The 15641-nt window shown below is 35.5% G+C and overlaps 1 protein-coding gene across 1 annotated transcript in view; it reads left to right on the forward strand.

Annotated features, from left to right (window-relative positions):
- Nucleotides 1-3978: 3978 nt before the first annotated feature.
- Nucleotides 3979-15641, forward strand: part of LOC131435042 (partitioning defective 6 homolog beta) — a 32338-nt gene continuing 20675 nt past the window's right edge. The window contains exons 1-2 of the mRNA XM_058602514.1: nucleotides 3979-4510; nucleotides 4572-4797. Of these exons, the coding sequence (XP_058458497.1) occupies nucleotides 4448-4510; nucleotides 4572-4797 (289 nt within the window). The 5' untranslated portion in view covers nucleotides 3979-4447. The remainder of the gene's footprint in view (nucleotides 4511-4571; nucleotides 4798-15641) is intronic.

The following is a 15641-nucleotide window of genomic DNA, read 5'->3' on the forward strand; positions in this document are numbered from 1 at the left end:
GAGTGTGAACTCGGCGAGCTTGACACTGATCCACAATTGCTCGACACGACTACCACCTTTTCGTTTCCGCACACAGCACCGGGACGGCTGACGATCGCTGGCGGCAGTGGCTCGACTGTAGGGAACGTATCGGGGGCTTCCATGATGCTAACTATGTTGCGTCCCAGTTCAACCTCAAACGATGAATCACGCGCATCAACGGTGCTGGGCAGCAAGAGGTTTCCAACGAGGGGCAGACATCTACAAGCGCGAACAAGATCAGGACTTGGATGCAAAGAGAAAAGACAATACTTGCCGTGGAGAAATGTTTGGAAGACTCCTTCATCACACTCACACACAGGACCAGGACGACTGTAGAACGCTGGCTGCAATGGCTCGACTGTGGTGAGGGGTTCAGGAGCTTCCAAAATGCCTATAACAGTGCGTCCCGGTATGTTTCCATGCAATCTCATAACGTCATTGGTGTTGTCAAGAGGGCAAAAGGCGATCCAAGTGTACCTTGCTGTTCCATACTCACAGGCGTACTACGGTCATTCTTATCTGGAGTAGGCGGAGAAACATCGATAGGCGGACACCAGACATCCTGCTTTCGGTTGTCCTCAAACTCACGAAAGAGGACACCTTGAGGCCATTTGTCAGGATTAAGTGCAATATCACGATATTTAGCAGGAATTCCAACTTTGAAGGAAACAAAGTTCAGAGTGTTGACGTCCATTCCTTTTTTCACCATCCCGCTGGTTTTCGTCATTGCGAAATTTCGTCATTGCAATTCAGTCCATCTTTCGTTAGTTTTTCGACCATCTCTTTACTAACGCTGGGATGAAAGCGGGAGAGGTAGATCCATGAAAGAGGGGAAGCTAGCGGAACCGTTGCAATATTGCAGTTTTCGGCTGGTTTCCGCCCACCCATCAATGAACTGCTTGTCTCAATTGCCTCTTCGCGACGACGTTTAGCAGCCGGACGAGAAACTGGATTCGCTGGTACCGATGACGAAGTAGAAACGATGCGAGACAGGCGAGATGTTTGCTGGCTATTTTTTGTTATTTCGGCTTTCAGCTCAGCACATATTGACTCAGTTTTTTCAGCAATAGCTGAGACAGCACACCCAATGAAGGAAACTGTCTCGCGAAAACGAGCAAGTTTTATCAATTTACAACATTCGTCACAAATCCAGAGCAAATTGGGATTCTCGTCAATTACTTTCAAAAACGGCGAAATTGAGATTTTAATTTGCAAAACGCGTAATCTTCATTATGCGAGGAAGCGCTATACTGTTCAATTTTCAACACTGAACGACATCTTGCATGAGGCAGTTTATGAACTGCTGCTCCAATGATGTATATCAATGCGTTTATATTCTTCGCGAGGAACTGATAGGGTACATCAACATTTAACGGTTCGAAATCAAATGTGGTTGATACCGCCGTGAAAGTTTCTTCAAGATCTTCCTCATTCAGGAAAAATGGAAGCCTGTCGTTCTCACAATTCATATACCTTCATTGGAGATGTTACTTGATTTACTGGATGATATCATGGTATATTAAATGCAGTGCAAAATTGGAAAGCATTAGGAGCTTCATTAAACCCACAACGGCGTCGAATTTCAGAAAAAAAGTTCTCTAAGCAGTCCTGGCACAGTGGGTTTGTGCATAGATAATTGCAGCTGTATTGTTCTTTTAGCGTGTTCCAATTCCGCTTCAAAGCGTTGATGTTCCCTATAAACCCTTTAAGGTATGCCGGATGTTTTTGGGCACTAGTTAGTGCTCTGGACAATTTTTTTGACTGAAAATAATTAATATATTTGGTATGAGTAATGAGTTATAATATGTCCAAATTTTTTTTTACCGTTTTAATGTTGAAGCACGTATTTACATTATAGTACACTGTCTTGAAGAGTCGTTGTGTTTCCTCTAGAAATTTAAGATGCACGAAATGGTCTGTTATTGGAGTTCTGTAAGGCTGAAATAATAAATGTGGTTAGGACTACTATTATTGTCATATATTCCATGCAAACTAGAACCACTGCTCATTAGAAACTTAGATTTTTTAACGTTAGCTTGCATAGATCTGGTCTAGATTGGTTGGTTTCAAAATAACAATATTTCGGACTTAGCACAATAAGTCAGTTCTGATTTAACATACATTCCATCTAGGCAGATCATTACTAATTTGTTCTGTTTAGCTCGCAGCCACTTAGTTTCATATTTCATTCGATTAAAGATTACTCCGTCCAACCCTGGCTTTAAACGAATGTTTCGATTGAAATTGTACACACTGTTTTTGTGTGGTAACATTATTTGGTTTGAGTTTCTTATATACCGGTAAGTACGAGGTTCGTTTAGATACACTCCAGCTGCGAATTTCATCGCTGGGCGTCCCGCTGCATTAAACAATGAATCTTTTACTATGGGATTAACCTCAGCCAATTCCCCGAACATTTCCCTATCAGATTTTTGTCTTCTGATTTTTTTATCTTACTTAATAGCTTAATTGAAATACGTTTGCTTCGATTGATCATTTTTAATCGACGATTACTGGTTTGCATAGATACAATAAGCTGACGACGAACGGACTTAAGCTTAACCCTAAGGATTTTAATAGTTTTCTTTTCATTTTGTGTACGTTTCCATCTTTTAGTTTTATTCCACGATTTGCTGTCATCGTTGAACGTGTTTTTCTGATTTTCAATCATCGATGTATTTTTCAGAGTGTTGTCATTGACAACTTGTTGAACTTGGTCATATATAGAATAACAAGAAGCCTCAAGACCGTCTGTTTTACTGGTTAATACTTCCGAAAGCTCGTTCTTAATGGTAATTTTCTGTAACGAAGGTAACTCTGTGGCAGTTTATTCATCATCCAGAATTTTTTCTTTGACAATAATGTCATGAAAACAAACAGATGACAAAAACTGTATTGACTTTTCAGCTTTGAGATTGATATCTTCATTTTTTAATAATGATAATTATCGCTATGGCACACTATTGACAATAAAGAGTCTGCGAGAATCTGATCATTATTTAGTTTCTCATTTTCAATGTACTTCTGATCCCACAATTTTATTTCAGGGTTTCGATCCTTGTTTTCGAAAATCATCTTTGGTGTAATAGCTTTACTTCTGTTTACAAATCTCTCACAGGTTAACGGTACCGCACCAAGCGTCAATCTATAATTTATATTATTCTATTAAAATATACACAGGATTTAACATTGAAGTACTTACCCTTTATTTTTCCTATCAATATTTTTGAATGCAGTTAGTGTAAAATGGTTAGAGCAGATTTTTCTCATTCGAAAAGCTTCAACTCCGTTCGTTTCAAAAATATGAGTTGCTTCGGGAGAGCAATATGCCTTTACCCACAAAGAACAGCTAAGAAATAGATTTATATTTTTTTCAAATGCAATTCAACTCTACAATAACAAGTTACTTACAGTATATTGTTTTTAGGAAATTTATAAAACGAAATATCGTAACTGCGGAACACATAATGGCAAACAAATTGGCGTGATTGTAATCTGACCCCTGGAACACATATTGGCGATCGCGGCGACATCTGCAAGTGTTCGTCACACCGCAGAGCAAATTTTACACATAGCCCATATGTGAGGCTGTATATCTGTTTTCTGTAACCGCAATAATCGAAAAAGAGAGCAAACAAAGAGAAACTGTCATTTGCACTTATGATTGAAATCAAATTTGATAGAAAAATTGTCATTACTGCACCATTACACGTTCATTAAAATGATATTATTTTATAGTAATGACATTTTCAATTACTCGTGTAAGGGCCGCTAATGAAAACCTAAACTAGGATTAGATAAATTGCCTAGAAGATCTGATGTCATTGTACCAATATTCATTAGTGTAAGTTTTCGAATACGTATTACTTTTCTCAGTGTTTACCACACTTTCGGTACCGATTTTTACAAGTTGTCATAAATGTCACTTTGATGATCATTCATTTGGAAACGTCATATTTTTTTCTCAAGCACAATAATGTGAGTTGTGTCGGAGAAACGAGTAAATTTTTTATTTTTTATCAGGAAGGAATGGCAATTTTTTGTTCCGCGATGTTACTTTCCAGTGAATAATATGTTTAAAATCCTGAACTTTCTTTATATATATATACGTAATACACGTTATTGACAAGAATTTAAATTGGAAACGCTAAACTATTGTAAATGTGATAGTTGTTGGATGTGGAGAAAACTCCCTGAATAGTTTCTTTTCGTTCCGCTTTTCTCACAACTTCGCTGACGGAGCTCCATCATCATCGTCATTAACAGCAACAAGAAAGTGCAACGGAAAAGAACAAGTTGAAGCGAATTATCGCTGAATATTTTCCATATTAAAGATCAGGTGTATAAATGATAAGCAATAAATTCTAGTGTATGAATTATTTTGTTCGATCTAGCATAAACGAGCACTTCGCTAATGCATTAAACAATGTCGAAAAACAAAATAGCGAGTTCCAAACTCGAAAGTGATCACATTGAGATAAAGTCAAAGGTATGTTAATCATTTCGCTTTAGTTCTGTTCCAGTAAAATACTTCTATTATTTTGATGCAGTTCGACGCCGAATTCCGACGATGGTCATTGAAAAGATCTGAGCATCACAGCTTCGAAGAGTTTCAATCGTTGATTGAACGTCTGCATAAATTAGATCGCTCTCAGTTATTAGTGTCCTATATTGACCCACGAGATAACGATTTGCTGCCGATCAATAATGACGATAATTTTGGACGTGCTCTTACAACCGCTCGTCCACTGCTGCGGGTTATTATACAACGGAAAGGTTAGTTTAGTCCGTAATATTATTGTACAAAATTTCAAGCGCAACAGTATAAGCACACGACATGCATACATATCTATATGAATCTAACTCTAACCGTAGTCTGCCATACAATGTGTTGATTGTAGCATACTCAAAGCATGATTCATTATTACGAGGTCTGTTAAATGAGTGATACTCATTCGATTGACTATTCAAGCATCTCTTTGTGTGTCACGATTCTACTAGTTAGATTTTTTACGGTGCTGTTTATTCATGTTCTATGGATTTGTAACTATGTTTATCAAAATATTTTTCAATTGAGTTTTATCAATATTAGCTTATGGTAGATCTTATTGTCAGTTGCACGAATTATTCTTAATTTATGATATTCACTGGTTTGTGAATGATACCTGGGAAGAAATCTGACTGTCATTACCAGCGGCTGTCAGAATTGTCTTTCTGGTAGTGAAAAAATCGCAATTGACCATGGAAAAGGTTTGGAAGTAATGCGAAAAAGCGAATTGTTAATATTGATGTTAGTTTATTTACAACCACAATGTGGTCTTAATGATATTTTGTCCTAATGTTGGCTTTTGTTGTATTATCTGAAAGATTGAAGTTGAATCCAGATGGTTTTTGTTTGAAGATGTCCTTTTCGTAGTTTCAATGTAAGGTTGTTCACAAAACTGACATGTAACCAGTTGATTTTCATACGTAATCAGCGTTTTACACGGATGTATCCCGTCTTGATCACAAATAATGTAAGATGGAATTGCTTTACGTAGTTGCATACATACCACTCGCACGCCATTCCGGATACCCGGAATTCCGCCATACTTCTCTTTCGATGGAAAGAACCTCACCGTACTGCGACATATGGCATTGTCCACCACGTACACAGGGTTTTTATATTTAACATTATCATGATCAACACTGTGCACCCCGTTATTAACTGTAGCAAATGCAATTGCATCTCTTTCACGTTTGAACATAATGTACACACAGTTAGACGCCTTGTTGAATTGAATCTCATTTACATTATTAACATTTAGATGTGACAGATTCCTTTACGGTTATCAATTTGCAACTAAAGATACGAATATCTTCTATTGCAAGTTCACCAGAGAGTTTGTCACTTGGGCAGGAAGTGTGTGCTTCACCCTGTAACCATTCAATCATTGAGTCGTGCGTCTGTATCGTATTGGTATTTTGTCATCCTACCAACTGCTTCTGTGTCTTAAATGTCCTCGTCGATGAAACTTTGGAAAATTTCGCATTGTATCCGCTTCGGTCTTGGCCCTGCTTTCCTATATAGTCTTTTATGTCTGGAGCGGTACTTACGATTATTACTTTAAAGTTATAGGTGTAGATAAGTTTGGTCTACTAACACTATCCATTCTAATCTAATTTAATTGTTTCAAAGATGTCGGTGTTACGTTACGTTTTCTTTTCCCCATTGCATTGTTTTTTTTTACTGTGCCGGAGAGACCTGTTAATATCTCAAGCTGATAGATAATCAAAAATAAAGGAATAATCATAATAATAATCAGTGTTGGTGATTGCCGAAAATATCACAGAAGCTGCTATATTGCTAGCTATATTGTATACAACATTTTCAATCCGATAGAAGATGCTACAAGAACTCGAGTTTCTCAATGCATGAACCGCGAGAGAATTTTTCTACATTCCTTCGCTCCACTTCATACTCTGAGTATTTCACGGCCCTTAAAAAAATTACAGTCTGATAATGATCGTTGCTGTGTGGAATTTCCCAAGAGAGAATCGCAAGTTGACAATTATCGCAGAAAATCGAGTCGTTGATTCAACTTCATGATTCTCATACTAGGTTGCAATATTTCAAAACCCTTGTGTGGAGCATTCACAGACATTTTCATAGACACCACTAATACAAAGGTTAATTGCACATAGTTAGAATAAGCGGCAATAGTGAAATGATTCTATCGCAATACTGCTGTATATAGGGATGTCGTAATATCGATCGATTAATCGAGTAATCGATTAATAACCCTGATAATCGAGTAATATTTAATCGAATAGCTTAAAACTAATATTCGATTATTGAGCTAATCGAATAATTAAAAAAAATCCCATAGTAATAATCGAATGAATAATCGAGTAATCGATTAATAACCCAGATAATCGAATAAATTTCAATCGATTAGTTTCAACATTATACTCGATTATTGAATAATCAAGTAATTCGAAATTTCCGACATCCCTGGCTGTATAGAATCGGATCGCGAAACGAGAATAAGCGACCGTTTGTTGCTTCAGAGAAGATCCCCACAGCAGCGTGCTAACTTTTGATTCTCAGAAATGTCATCGAGAGAAATTCGCTCTCGCACTGGTGTCGATTCTATGTTAAATGATCCATGCCGGGTTTTTGTTGTTGCGATGATTTCCAACTCTCTTTGATGGCACTGATTCAATCTTGGAAGAGTTGCGAGCGAGCGTTCTATGATACGATAAAAGCCATCCTTGATAATAATAACAATAATAATACTAATAATAACAATAAGAATAATAAAATTGATAGTAAAAATAGTAGTGCACTTACCATTTTCATTTATCATAACGTAACTTACCAAAAGTTAGGTAATTACATACAAATACCTATTTTTCTTCATCCTCTTGGGACATTCTACACACTTAATTTTTTTAGCTGAGTCTCGGCAAAAAAATGCCGAGATTCGCACAGCCGAGTAATCAGCAATCATCTCGGCAAAAATAAAATTACTGAGCGTCTCGGCACCCTAAAATTTGACAAACGTCAAATATTGCCGAAATCGTCAGCATAAGATTTACTGTTTGCTCAGTGAAACGTTCACTGAATATTCGGCAATCCAATAAAACGAAAAAATGAAAAAAAAAAAAATTACCGAATCATCAGTAATTAAAAATCTAGTCAATTAATTTTGTATTTTCTCAACATTATAAACACGCCATTCAGGATAAAAAATTCATTTTAATAACACTTAAAGGAGGCTTACAAATTTGTTGCCAGTAGTGCTTAAAGCCTACCTGAAAACATGTAGCATAAATAAAAAGCGGCGTTTCCAGATGCGGCCACCTTGAGTCGAGCTGGAAATATGAAAATAAAAATATGCATTGATTTTCGGCTTACAAAAATGTTCAATATTTAATGATGCATATACGGATTGTTCAAAGAATAAACTTACTTTGATCTATTGAATTATTCCTTGCATTGGGTTATTTTTTCGCATATCCCCCAAAGTTTTGTCTCGAGGACGCTTTCCACACGGTTCCACCCTTCTTCGAAGATTCTCCATTTTTTCACTCGAGAATTTCATTAGAAAATAATCGCACAATGCGAAGCGAAAATGTAACGCGGCAATAAATGACAGCTGTCGTGCTGAATCTCGGCAACAGCTAGCGCATATTCCGAAATCTCGGCAAACGTCTCTGCTGATGTCGGCATATCTGTTGTTTACTGATAAATTCAGCAAGCAATTATGCCAAATTTCGGCAAAGTGAAGCATTTTACCGAAATATCAGTGAATGCATTTAACGAAGTTCAGAAACATGCGTATTGATTACTGAGCAATCAGCAAATTTAAGTGTTGCTGATCAGTTTCGGCATTTTATTATGCCGAGCTCAAGAAATGGTTTTAAGTGTGTAGGGACTTTTTCCTTGGTCTTAAAGCTTCGATCATTTCAACAAGCTCGTTTCTCGTCAAGAAAAGAAAATAAAATAAAATCAGGTGTTAGTGAGCTTGTTAAATTATATAATGTTAAGATGCGCATTTAACACTAGATTGCCCAGGAAAGTCACAATATGTACCCAGGAAGGGTTGCTCAAAACTCTGTTATCTTTTTGCCTTTCTCTATAGAAAAGTATTAGAATTGCTGGAAAACCGACTTTCGAACGGAGCCTCGGAGACCCATAGTGTAATATACCATTCGACTCAGTTCGACGAGATCGGAAAATCTCTCTCTCTCTCTCTCTCTCTCTCTGTATGTGTGTGTGTGTTTTTGTGTGTGTGTTTCTAACGCTCAATTTTCGCAGAGATGGCTGAACCGATTTTAACAAACTTAACCTCGTTTGAAAGCTATTGTCGGGCCATTGATCAAGTTCGAAGATCAAATGGCTATGACTTTTGGTTCCGGAGATATGGTGGTATAAATGACGTTACCGACAAAACGTGTTGTTTTTTTACCGCGCAAGATTCTCGGAGATGTCTCAACCGATTTTAACAAACTTAGGGTCGTTTGAAAGCTACTATCGGAGTATTGATCAAGTTCGAAGACCAAATGGCTGTGACTTTTGGTTCCGGAGATATGATTGTATAAGTGACGTAATCGACAAAACACGTTGATTTTTACCGTTCTTATTTATATAAGAGTGCCAATATTTTGGGATCACCTCTAATTTCGTAAAGCGCTAGTGCTCAATAGTTTAAGTACCTCGAAAAATGTGTTTGTGTGTGTGTGCGTCTGTGCACTTTTCAAAGCTATTTTTAACGCTCAATTTTCTCAGAGATGACTGAACCGATTTTAACAAACTTAAACTCGTTTGACTTTTGGTCCCGGAGATATGATGGTATAAATAACGTAACCGACAAATCGTGTTTTTTTTACCGCGCAAGTTTCTCAGAGATGGCTAAACAGATTTTAACAAGTCTAGGCCCGTTTGAAAGCTATTGTTAGGCCATTGATCAAGTTTGAAGATCAAATGGCTGTGACTTTTGGTTCCGGAGATATGATGGTATAAGTGACGTAACTGACAAAACGCGTTGTGTTTTTACCGCGCAAGATTCTCGGAGATGCCTCAACCGATTTTAACAAACTTAGGCTCGTTTGAAAGCTACTATCTATCGGAGTATTGATCAAGTTCGAAGACCAAATGGCTGTGACTTGTGGTTCCGGTGATATGATTGTATAAGTGACGTAACCGACAAAACACGTTGATTTTTACCGCTCTTATATATATATATATATATATATATATATATATATATATATATATATATATATATATATATATATATATATATATATATATATATATATATATATATATATTGATATTTATATATATATATATATATATATATATATATATATATATATATATATATATATATATATATATATATATATATATATATATATATATATATATATATATATATATATATATATATATATATATATATATATATATATATATATATATATATATATATATATATATATTAGAGTGCCAAAATTTTGGGATCACCTCTAATTTCGTAAAGCGCTAGTACTCAAAAGGGTAATTTGTCCTCATGCAAAATTTGAGCTAAATCGGACATGCGTAAGGGGTGCTGCCCGGCGGTTGAGGTTTGAAAATTTTCGTTCTTGAAAAAGCACCATAGGGGGGAGTACATGAAATTTCCAAAATCGAATTTTTTTTTTTTTGATGCCGAAACTATTAAAACTGCATGAAACATCGAAATTTAGTGTCATCTGAAAAAAAAAATTTTTTGAAAAAATCAACTTTCTTGACGTTTCATGCAATCTAAGCCTTTTGGCATCAAAATTCGAATTTTCGATTTCGAAAATTTCATGTACAAATTTCAATATATATGAAAATTCCACTAAGTAGACTGAGAAAGGTTTTTTTAGATTTTTTTTTTTTTTTTTTTTTTTTTTTTTTTTTTAAATAACTATTTATTGGAATATGAGTTAAAATTAAATTATTAAGATTTAAATTGGGTGTTCAGCCACAAGTGGTGACTTTTCAGCCCTGTTAAATATATATATGATTTGGTTATTACCATGAAGACATCATTTGCTTCCGCAATTCTGAGATTTTTGTGTAGGGAAAATTCTAAACCTACTTGTATTGTGTAATGGGGAAAAGGAACTTATATACTAACTTACTAACTAATACAGAGAGCGAATCGATTCAATTGAAGATTGCATCGATTTTTGTCGGAATTTGCTTATAATATTATGTGACATTACATCTAATGGTTCTATATTTGTGAGTCTGTGTAACTCATTTGTACTAAACCAGGGAGGACGCTTCAGAATCATTTTCAGAATTTTATTCTGAATCCTTTGAAGCGTTTTCTTCCTGGTGGAACAACAGCTTGACCAAATTGGTACCGCATAAAGCATGGCTGGTCTGAAAATTTGTTTATAAATTAACAATTTGTTTTTTAGACAGAGCTTAGAATTTCTGTTTATAAGAGGATATAAACATTTAATATATTTATTACACTTTGCCTGGATTCCTTCAATGTGATCCTTGAAAGTGAGTTTTTTGTCATACGTTAAACCTAAGTATTTAGCTTGATCAGACCATGTCAATTCCAAGCCATTCAATTTGAGAATGTGATTATTGTTTGGTTTAAGAAAAGAAGCTCTTGGCTTGTGAGGAAAGATAATTAATTGCGTTTTTGCTGCATTTGGTTTAATTTTCCATTTTGACAGATAATCACTGAAAATATTTAAACTTCTTTGTAGGCGACTGCAGATCACTCTTAGATTTCTACCTGTGGCTAACAGACTTGTGTCGTCACAGAATAGCGATTTCTGACAACCAACGGGTAGATTTGGAAGATCAGAAGTGAAAATATTATACAAGATTGGAGCTACACTCGAACCCTGCGGAACACCGGCTCGTACGGGTAGCAATTCAGATTTACAATTCTGATAGCTAACCTGAAGAGTACGATCAGTTAAATAATTTTGAATCATTTTGATCAAATAAATAGGAAACTGGAAATCAGACATTTTTGCTATTAAACCTTTGTGCCAAACACTGTCGAATGCTTTTTCTATGTCTAGAAGAGCAACTCCAGTGGATAACCCAGAAGATTTATTTGCTTTTATCATGTTCGTTACTCTGACAAGTTGATGAGTAGTTGAATGTTCATGACGAAATCCAAACTGCTCTGGTAAAAAAATTGAATTCTCATTTATATGAGTCATCATTCTTAACAAGATAATTTTTTCAAAAAGTTTACTGATAGAAGAAAGTAAGCTAATTGGGCGATAACTTGATGTTTCTGCTGGGTTTTTATCAGGTTTTAGGATAGGAATTACTTTAGCGTTTTTCCATCTTTTTGGGAAGTAAGCTAATGAAAAACACTTGTTGAAAATTTTAACCAGGAGTCTCAAGGCAACATCGGGAAGATTTTTAATAAGAATATTAAAAATTCCATCATTACCAGGAGCCTTCATGTTTTTAAGTTTTCTAATAATTGATTTAATTTCATCAAAATTCGTCTCAATAATGTCATCGTGTGATAACACTTGAGTTGAAATATGATCATATTTCAGTGAGACTTCATTTTCAATAGGACTCACAACGTTCAAATTAAAATTGTGGACACTCTCGAACTGCTGAGCAAGTTTTTGAGCTTTTTCGCCATTTGTAAGAAGTATTTGATTTCCTTCCTTGAGAGCAGGAATAGGTTTCTGAGGTTTCTTAAGAACCTTAGAAAGTTTCCAGAAAGGTTTAGAATATGGTTTAATTTGTTCAACTTCTTTAGCGAAATTTTCATTTCGCAAAAGAGTAAATCTATGTTTAATTTCTTTTTGTAAATCCTTAACTATGTTTTTCATAGCAGGATCACGAGAACGTTGATATTGTCGTCGACGAACATTCTTCAACCGAATGAGCAGTTGAAGATTGTCATCGATGATAGGAGAATTTAATTTAGTTTGAGCTTTGGGAACTGAAAGATTTCTAGCTTCGATAATATAATGATTCAAATTATCAATTGCTGTGTCGATATCCGCAGAATTTTCTAAAATAGTTTCATGATCCACATGATTTTCAATGTGAGATCTGTAATCCAACCAATTTGCTCTATGATAGTTGAAAATAGAACTAATTGGATTAATTATAGCTTCGTTGGAAAGTCTGAATGTTACAGGAAGATGATCTGAGTCAAAATCAGCATGAGTAATCGGTTCACTACAAATGTGACTTTGATCTGTTAGAACCAGATCAATTGTAGACGGGTTTTTCACTGAAGAGAAACAAGTAGGATTACTGGGATGAAGAACTGTAAAGTAACCAGCTGAGAGTTGATTATGAAGTATTTTACCATTACTGTTATTTTGCCTACAATTCCACTGGACATGCTTAGCATTTAAGTCCCCTATTACGAAAAATTTCGATCGATATCTTGTAAGTTTTTGCAAATCGCCTTTAAAGAAATTTAATTGTTCGCCGGTGCATTGGAATGGCAAATATGCTCCAGCGATGAAATAAATTCCATGAATGGTTTCAACTTCGATTCCCAAGCTTTCAATAACTTTAGTATTGAAAGAAGGTAAAATTCGATGTTTAATTTGCCGTTGGACAAAAATGGCAACTCCACCACCAATTCCAGTAAACCTGTCAAATCGATGAACCACATAATGTGGATTACTTTTCAATTTTACATTTGGTTTAAGAAAAGTTTCTGTCACAATGGCAATATGAATTTTGTGAACTTTGAGAAAATTATAAAATTCATCTTCACTCGATTTCAAAGATCGAGCATTCCAATTTAAAATATTCAAATAATTATTTAACATCACTGTTAAATTTTAAATTCATTATAATATTATTTGCAAATTTCCATCCGATTTGAAATGCTTCAAAAAGTGATGAAGTCGAATTCATTTGGATGATCATTTGAAAAAGTTGATCTTGTAGGTAGATCATTTTATTTTCAGTTATATCGCCTAAATCGACTTCATTTAAAGAAGCGAATGGCATTGAAGGAATATTTGTAGGTAGACTGCCATTAGAAGAAGATGATTTGGCCGGTCTACCTATTAATAAATTGTTTTCGTTAGAAGAAGAACTGCAAGGCGGTCCTGTGTTTTGATTATTTACATTAGAAGAAATAGGAGATAGATTTCTACCTAATATACCAGCATAAGTGAAATTAGAAGAAGATGATGACGAGGTCGATCTACCTGTCAATAAATTGTTTTCGTTAGAAGACGAATTGGCAGGTGCCTTAGAAGAATTTTCAGGTATGTTCTGTAAATTTAAGGTCGTTGATTTGACTTGTTGTCTAAGCGAACGAGCGTTTAAAATTTTTTCCCTGACAGGACAATTCAAATAATTGGATTTATGATTTCCATTGCAATTTGAACATGAAAATTTATCAGTGGTTTCATTCATTGGACAAGCGTCTTTCGAATGCGATTTACCACAATTCAAACACCGTATATCCATATGACAATTTTTGGTTCCATGACCGAAGCCTTGGCAACGACGACATTGCGTTAAGTTTGCAATACGATTATGCCGTTTATAATGTTCCCAATGAATTTTAATGTGGGAAATGAAACGTACTTTTTCTAAAGTTTTCAAATTGTTTACATCACTTCGATTGAAGTGTATTAGGTAAAGTTCATGGGAAATTCCAGAGCGTGGTTTAGAAGTACCATTCGCTCTTTTTTTCATAAGTATTACTTGGGAAGGGGCAAAACCAAGCAATTCTTTTAGTTCATTTTTAATTTCATCAATACTTTGATCATTTGATAATCCTTTCAAGACAGCCTTGAAGGGTCTGTCTGATTTTATATCATATGAATAAAATTTATGAAGTTTTTCGGACAAATATCGAATAAGACGTTCGTAATCTTCCAATCCATCCACCAAGACTCGACATTCTCCTCTTCGTCCGATTTGAAATGAGACTTTTACTTCCGGGAGAAAAGTAGAAAGCTCAGTACGGAATGCTTTGAAGTCGGAAATCATCACCGTCACTGGTGGCATAGATTGATGTTTCTTCCCAGAACGACAAGCGTCCATTTTGGGAATTTTTGAAGAATTTTCTTCTATGTCGCTACAATCGGATTCAGGAAGAATCTCGTAAATATTGTTAGACGGCATAGGATCAACGGTAGGGAAATCCGTCCGTTGTCTTTTATTTTTACATTCAGATTCTATAAGATCGTGAATGTTATTAGAAAAATGTTGAATAACGGATTGTGATTTATTCCGTATTGAATTATTTTTAGCCTTAGGCTTGTTGCCTTTCCGGTTGGACGCAGGCATTTTTGAAATTAATGAAATTTTAAATTAAATTAACTAGGCTAAATTAGTCTTCGATTAGACTCCTAGCTAGCCTTAAAAAAGGCTGATTAATTTCTTAGTCACTCTAATATCACTCTTTGTATCACTTAGTCACTCTAATATCACTCTTTGTATCACTTAGTCACTTAGTTAGTGATTCAGGTAGCCTTGAAAAAGACTGAAGCCTTGAATCAATGAAACTCTAGGTAGCCAGAAAAAAAAATTCCAGGAGCCAAGAGCTATACGCGTGCGGTGCGAACGACTGTTCAACACCGACTGGTTTTTTTAGATTAGCATCACTGTTCTCATACAAATAGGCAACGCAAATGTCAAGCTTTAGTTTGGAAAAATGATGCTGACTGTGTGACATAAACACTGAAGAATGCTTATATTTAACGATATATGCACTAAGGCACACTGCACTAGCTTTTAGTTATTCTGTCACAGTTTTTTTTAAGAGAATCCAATCAAGTTTTGGACTCTCTAGTGTATAGCACGCATCCTGAGAACAAGAACTACATGTATTTCGTAAAGAAATACTAGGTGTGATTGTATGAAATGGTCCACGTGAGCCGTTCTCTTCCAGAAACACACATCTCACACTTCCAGTTTGAAAGTGACATCTGGGTCAAAGTTAGAGAGATTTAGGTACATTCAAACCTTTCCTGATTCGAGAGTGTATCCACCAGGCATGTCCAAACACTGCACTGCACTGCGTGCTTCATATAACCACCGCCACCGCGTGTATTGAGAATGCCAGTGCGTGCCAGTGCACAAAGAGAAACACGAAACGCAATATCCGAAG

Source organism: Malaya genurostris, chromosome 3 (genome assembly GCF_030247185.1).
Source record: "Malaya genurostris strain Urasoe2022 chromosome 3, Malgen_1.1, whole genome shotgun sequence".
NCBI lineage: Eukaryota > Metazoa > Arthropoda > Insecta > Diptera > Culicidae > Malaya > Malaya genurostris.